Consider the following 6,879-nt stretch of genomic DNA (forward strand, 5'->3'; position numbering starts at 1 on the left):
AACTGGTTAAATTAGGAAAACCCAATCTTAAAACCAGTTACAGTTGGTAGAAAAAACTCAAGATGAACCGTAACTAATTACGGTTTGTAAGCTGAGGATCGAAACCAACCGTAACTAAACTACGGTTGGTATATCAACTAAATATTTGAACCGTAAACATCTATTTGAGCCTCGGGAACATTTACGGTTGATAATGGTTGATACAAATAAAAATCGTAACTTTATTACGGTTCGTAACAGTGGTGTCGACACCAACCGTAAGTGAAGTTACAGTTGCAAAACAACCGTAACTGAGTATATTTTTGATAACTACGGTAGTTACAGTTGGTTAATGAAGAACAACCAACTGTAACTCCATCTGTAACCCTAATTTTCGACGAAATTTTTGATTAATCGGACCTTTTCTTCTTCTTATTTCGAAATCCATTGATTTGAGATGTTATTGATTAGTATTAGAGAATTAGATTATTTTTTTGTTTTGATTTTTTAGATCTAATTGATGGAAGGGTTGTTGATAATGATTGATCTTAAAAGTTTAATCGAAGAAGATTTTGTTGATGATTAATTTTGGGTTGTTTTGATGATGATTAGAATAAGAGAATTGTTTTTTTTTGATTATTTAAGTTTAATGATGAAAAGGTAACTTGGACTATTTACTATGCCTTTAGGACACCCCTAATGAAAACTAACTAGACATTAAAATCATGGTTTAACCCCTCTAATAATTCCTTCGGCCCCTATAATAAGTTTCTTCTGGAAGGACACCCAAACAGATGAGGGCGCTACATTACATTTGGCACCAACTCACAGAAATAAGATAAGACATACAGACACAAAGAACTCTTGTTTCAGAAGTTTGACACTGCTCCCTATCCATCCTATTCCCGCTCTGAAATCGATAAATGGAGGGTTTAATTATGAGTTCTGTGGTTAAAACCCCCATTAATTCAACGAACCTCTCGAGTGAATGTGGTTTCTATGATGTTAGGAAGAAGCCCTTTGGAGTGGTACTTAAACCTTCGAAGAGTTTTAGAACTGCAAGACTTGTATGCATGGCTGTAAGTGTCCAATTACACAAATTTTCAGTAATCGATTTCAGAGTTTTAATTTTTTCTACCTTTTCAGTTGATTTTAGTTAAACCCGTGTTGTGAATTCAACGAATTTGCTATTGTATCTCTATCTTCAGGAACCATATCTGATAAAGAAGTTGGATTCTGCTGAGAAAACTTGGAAAGAATTATCTGTAAGTAACTTTGTTGTTAATTTTTTCATATATTTTTCAAGCACTCATGCTGCTTACGGTAATGACTGTGAGAGATCACAAGAAGTCAAAGCGGATTGGCTTGGGTCAATCTTGACTAATTGAAAGGAGAGTTGTACATTTATGTCTGGTATTTTGATTTTTCAATATGTCTATCTACTTCATATAATCTGTATTATAAATCCTTCGACATTTAAACATAAAAATGCTGAACAGTAAGGAACTGTAGAAGGCAAAACATGATGAATCAGACTGAAGCTGACTGCATTTAGTTGAATTTTTGTCAATTGATTGTTATTTAGCACCTAGACATGTAGTATGATATTAGGTTATCATTTGAAGCATTAGATTATAATGCTTAGGTAATATTTCTATTGTGATGGTATTATTTGGTGTAACCATGGTTACTGTTGGGTTGCTACTGTTCATGAAAGGTTTAACTGTTGTTGGTTTTAGGTCAAGCTGGCAGATCCTGATGTAATATCGAATAATAGTGAATACCAAAAGCTTGCACAGTCTATGTCAGATCTTGATGTGGTATGGAATACGTTGCATTTTTATGATAGAATTCATGGGAACTTATGTTTCTGTCTTTTAGTCTAATAGCAGTTGAATTTGTTTTGTAGGTGGTGACAATATATAGGAAGTTCAAGGATTGTGAGAAGCAATTGGAAGAGGCGAAAGGTTTTTTTCCTGTATACTTCTGCTAGATGGTATTAGTTTGTTCTGTAAGAGTGAAGGATTGTGTTGACGTATATTTGTGACAGCTTTGAAGGACGAGGGTGGTGATGAAGATATGGTAGAGATGATTCAATCTGAAATAAAAACTTTATCCGATCAGCTTAAAGAACTAGAGGAGCAGATAAAGGTTTTGACTTCATTATTGATTACCTTTTATCCATATTCTCGCTATAGAGACCATTGCTTGGGTTTCTAATAATGTACACCTATCATATGCAGGTGTTGCTGCTACCTAGTGATCCTCTTGATGCACGAAATATCCTTCTTGAAGGTACACGTTTTTCTTTTGGTGTTGCAGCCATAGTCTTTGTTCTTGTCGGTTATTCTTTGCATCTCATTTAGAAGTAGATATCAGTGTCTTCCTTTGGTATCAAAGTGCCATGCTTATTGGTTTAATTTAGTAGGTCCTGTCTTTGTGTGTATGTTGAAGTTATTGACCTTAGTAGATTTTGATTATACATCAAGAGAAGATAATACATTTATTTGTGAAAAATAAATAGGTGACCATGTACCAGGGACCATGAAGGTTTGAACCATGAAAAAGGTTGTTGAAAACAGAAAAAGAACCAAAAATCGTCTTAGACTATGCTATTAGGAAAAGTATTTGATGCTGACAGACTCATTATCTTTCTAAATTTCTCCTTGTTCATATCCTCTTTGCAGTGAGGGCAGGGACTGGTGGTGATGAAGCTGGAATCTGGGCTGGTGATCTTGTAGGTACATTTACGTCTATCCTTTGTAATCATTGTAAGTTTGTAACAATAGCAATGTCATAATGTTGCAGTAGCTTATAGTAGGATATAGGTTCTTAAGATATGGGCAAGAAGGAGAGGCTGGATCTCAACATTTATAAAATTAATCTCTCGTCTTCTCCCCTTTTAGGTTCGTATGTATCAGAGATATTGTGAGCGTACCTCTTGGAAATATTCACCACTCTCATGTTCAGAGGTATGCATGTTACTGCTTACTCTATCGTGGAAAAATCTATAATACCCTTATAATTTGATGCAACTAGCTGAATATATCTTTATTTTCAGGCTGAAAAAGGAGGTTATAAAACATATGTGATGGAAATTAAAGGAACTCGTGTCTACAGTAAATTAAAATTTGAATCTGGGGTACACCGTGTTCAACGCGTTCCTCAGACAGAAACACAAGGTCGTGTGCACACTTCAACTGCAACTATCGCAATTATGCCAGAGGTTTGGCTCAGACATAACACATGCTAATCCATGCAACTGATATGAGTATCAATACCATATATATGGTTTTCCTTTTAGTCATTTATTTTGTTTTACTTATTAAGTAAATAACAATTTCTATGTTTCTATTGTGAAACCCAATTATATATTCGTGACTAGATCATGGTAAGGCAGTTAAATAGATGTAGGTTGCCTACCATTTGTTGACCTGGGTATTGTTTGTTCTAGTGTTTCTTCCATTTTATCAAGAAATTAAAATTTTAAGTTTGATGCTTACTGCATTAGCTGTTGTTGATTCAGGCTGATGATGTTGAAATCGTAATTGATCCTAAAGATATTGACCTTACGACAGCAAGATCGGGAGGTGCCGGAGGTACTGCTGTAAATATTGTAGTCACTGAAATTAAATGATGAAAATTTGGAGTTGTGATCGTTAGTATCCCATGATTGTTTTGCATGCATCTTACCATATTTTAATCGCTATGCAGGACAGAATGTCAACAAGGTGGAAACAGCTGTTGATCTCTTCCACAAACCAACAGGAATCCGAATATTTTGTACAGAAGAAAGATCTCAGCTTAAAAACAAGACTCGTGCACTTCAGCTACTGCGAGCAAAACTGTGAGGATAATGATGGGCCTTTCTTCCATTCTTATGTTCTCCTCAACTTATAGATGTCTAGCGTAGTGTCTTGAGTTGCAATTGCTCTCCTACTTTTCACTTCCATTCTGGTTATATATTCATTCCTTTGTTTGGACAGATTTCATTTGGTACTTCTACTTCTCATCCTGTATATCAATACTAACCCTATGCTTGTTGCAGGTATGAAATAAAAGTTAGGGAGCAACAAGAGTCTACAAGGAATGAACGAAACTCACAGGTTAAAAAATAATCGAGATATGAGCTGAACAGACTTTGTTAATCATATTAGTTTTCAAGTCTTCCATTCTTGTGAAAAGAAAATTCCATTATCCTTTTCTGTATAACAGTTTTATGCTATTTCCTAAAATTACAGATTGGTACTGGAGCTCGATCAGAAAAAATTCGGACCTACAATTACAAGGTATGCTCTCCCTTTTGACTTTCCATTGCCTAAGTTACTATCAAGGTTCAGATTCAGTGCGTCATAATTGACATCTCCTTTGTGTTGCTTTTTACAAACTTTATTAGGATAATAGAGTTACTGACCATCGGCTAAAGATGAACTTTGAGTTGACGTCCTTCCTCGATGGTGACATTGAGACAGCGATTCAGGTAGATTTGTATATCATGCCAGCTTTTCATCTCAGTTATATATGCCAGCATCTCATTACACATCCAAACACGTACATTTTTTTTCCTTGATAATTTCTTTTATGTGAATTTTCATGCCGAGTTACTACTCGGGCTTTTTCTTGCAGTCATGTGTTGCTACAGAACAAAAGGAACGCATGGAAGGCCTTGCTGAGTCTGTGGGTGCAACCAGTGGTTAAATTACAGCTTCCCTTTGCAGAATGAAGAAGCCACAGGAAAAACGTAGGTATATCGACCAACATTTCTCATATTCACCTTTTGGATCCGTGTAGTACAGTTTCAAACATGTGCATTTCTCCACAAATCAAGAACCCAGATTAAAATGTAGGATATGTATCATTTTTCGTATATTGTAAAATGTAACTGTCAAATTTTAATCAATTCTGCCAAGCGGATATTAGAATTTAATGTGTTAGTTTTCTCCCAAGCAGATTTTGTCCGATAAATATTAGAACTGACCCACTCCGACACTGGCAGATTCAGCTGGAAGTCACTATAGCTTTCGTTTTTTTTTTTGAAAGTAGCATAGATTACTAAAGGCAGAGGGTTAATCCTTTGATTCAGACTCATTGGAAATCAAATCAGATTGATTTGTTCCTCCGATGACTGAATCTGCAGAATTGACGCCATCTGTAATGAGTACAATAGAGTTTAAGTTACATATGTTTTGAGCTTTGACAGTGTCTAAAGCCATTGAAGGAATTAAAAACATAGGTAAATCATTAAACCAAAAGTCTACTAGATTTTCTTTACTTTTCTTTTTAGCTAACAAATCAGCCACCTTGTTAGCGCGCCTGTCTACGTGATGAAAACCCAAAAAAGATACTAGTTTTGTAGCTGGAACTTTGACGTCTTCTAATATTGCTAAGCTCTGCCATTGTACTGAAACCTCCTTTCCTTGTAGATAGTTAATAGTCACTTGATTATCGCCTTCTATGTCCAGATTCTGCAAATTGTTTTCTATGGCCCATCTTGTTGTGTGTAAAAGAGCTAGAGCTTCTGCTTCTTCTGTTGTTGATGCCCTGAAGATTCCCATTCCTGCTCCTTTTCTTGTACCTAGCCAATTGCGCAACACAAAACCAAAACCTGCATTAGTATCTTCTGACACCCAAGAGGCATCACAATTTAGTTTAATGCTGTCTCTACTAGGAAATATCCAGTGTATGTTTTTTGCAGTGTTTTTTCTGTGTTTCTGCTGGTTAATACGACTATTATGTGGGTGCCAATATGTGAAGTGACGAAGGATATCAGTTGCAAGTTGCTCTGGTGTTTTTTTTTTTTTTTCAAACACCCTGAGACATCTCTCTTTCCAAATGAACCAACATTTAGTTACAGCTAATGCCATGGAAATAGAGTTAGTATCTCCTTTAAGCCATACATTATACTGATCTAAAAAAGAAGCATTAGTGGAGTTAGAATTTACTCCCTGTATAGCCATTGGGGCCAAGTTCCACACTGCTGTTGCATAATCACATTCAAAAAACAGATGATATGTTGATTCTACAACCTGTTTGAGAATATGCATTGTGTTTCTACATCCATATGTGAACCTAGTTTTTGTCTTGTTGGTAGAGTATCTTGGAGACACTTCCAAGTAAATAATTTGATTCTCTGAGATGTGTCCATGTTCCATAAACCTTGCCAAAAACTTTTAGTTTCTGGTACAATTGATCCCATGGGATTTAACAACTTTGCATACAATGATTTAACAGAGAAGTCACCATTTCTGGTGAGAAGCCATCTCAGTTTATCCTTTTTCAACCTGCCATCAGTTGAACTATTAAAGTATATAATCTAATATTCGTAATTTCAGACACTAAAGGTCCGTCAAAAAGAGAAAGTAATAAAGTTTCATTCCACTTCTTTGTGTTTTGATTTATCAAGTCAGACACAAGTGTTATATTGGAGTTATAGGTAGTGCAGTTGACTAGTGGTTTTTCTTTGTTAGGTAACCATTTGCCATTCCAAATGTTTATAGAGAAGCCATTCCCTACTTCACAAACAGAGTATTTTTTTTTATGTGTTCAATGCCTTGTAAGATATATTTCCATATCCAAGAAGCTGATGATTTCTTCTTGGAGTGTAAAGCACCGTTTTTTTTGAAATATTTTCCTTTTAGGATTTTAGCCCAAAGATCATCAGGACTACTAACTAATCTCCAAGCTATCCTACTGATCATGGCTTGATTAACCTTATTTGCCTCTTTAGAGCCTAAGCCTCCCTGGTTGGTTGGTCTACATAGGAAATCAAAAGCCTTGATGTAAATTCCTTAGGAGTTTGTATTTTTACCCCACCAGAAATCCCTATGTATGTCATTGATTCTTTTAGTTATCTTTTTTGGTAGGACAAAACAACCCATACTAAAAATAGGCATGCTAGAC

The 6,879-nt window shown here is 35.5% G+C and overlaps 1 protein-coding gene across 1 annotated transcript; it reads left to right on the top strand.

The window, feature by feature from the left end:
* The first annotated feature begins 785 nt into the window (after window positions 1–785).
* LOC113349637 (peptide chain release factor APG3, chloroplastic-like) lies at window positions 786–4,901 on the top strand. The gene is made up of 15 exons (XM_026593635.1): window positions 786–1,058; window positions 1,188–1,244; window positions 1,719–1,799; window positions 1,889–1,946; window positions 2,030–2,130; window positions 2,223–2,274; window positions 2,667–2,716; window positions 2,886–2,951; window positions 3,041–3,205; window positions 3,506–3,578; window positions 3,694–3,826; window positions 4,028–4,085; window positions 4,221–4,268; window positions 4,376–4,459; window positions 4,606–4,901. The coding sequence occupies exons 1-15, from the start codon at window positions 903–905 to the stop codon at window positions 4,675–4,677; spliced, it is 1,254 nt and encodes a 417-aa protein (XP_026449420.1). The 5' UTR covers window positions 786–902; the 3' UTR covers window positions 4,678–4,901.
* The last annotated feature ends 1,978 nt before the right edge of the window (window positions 4,902–6,879 follow it).

This window comes from Papaver somniferum, chromosome 2, assembly GCF_003573695.1.
Source record: "Papaver somniferum cultivar HN1 chromosome 2, ASM357369v1, whole genome shotgun sequence".
Classification (NCBI taxonomy): Eukaryota; Viridiplantae; Streptophyta; class Magnoliopsida; order Ranunculales; family Papaveraceae; genus Papaver; species Papaver somniferum.

What these genes read in the sequence shown, in the direction of transcription:
- LOC113349637 (XM_026593635.1), top strand. Translation starts at nt 903, where the DNA reads ATGGAGGGTTTAATTATGAGTTCTGTGGTTAAAACCCCCATTAATTCA. An exon ending in CTATGTCAGATCTTGATGTG is followed by an intron (nt 1,800 to 1,888) that starts GTATGGAATACG and finishes TTTGTTTTGTAG; the next exon opens with GTGGTGACAATATATAGGAA. An exon ending in ACGAAATATCCTTCTTGAAG is followed by an intron (nt 2,275 to 2,666) that starts GTACACGTTTTT and finishes TCCTCTTTGCAG; the next exon opens with TGAGGGCAGGGACTGGTGGT.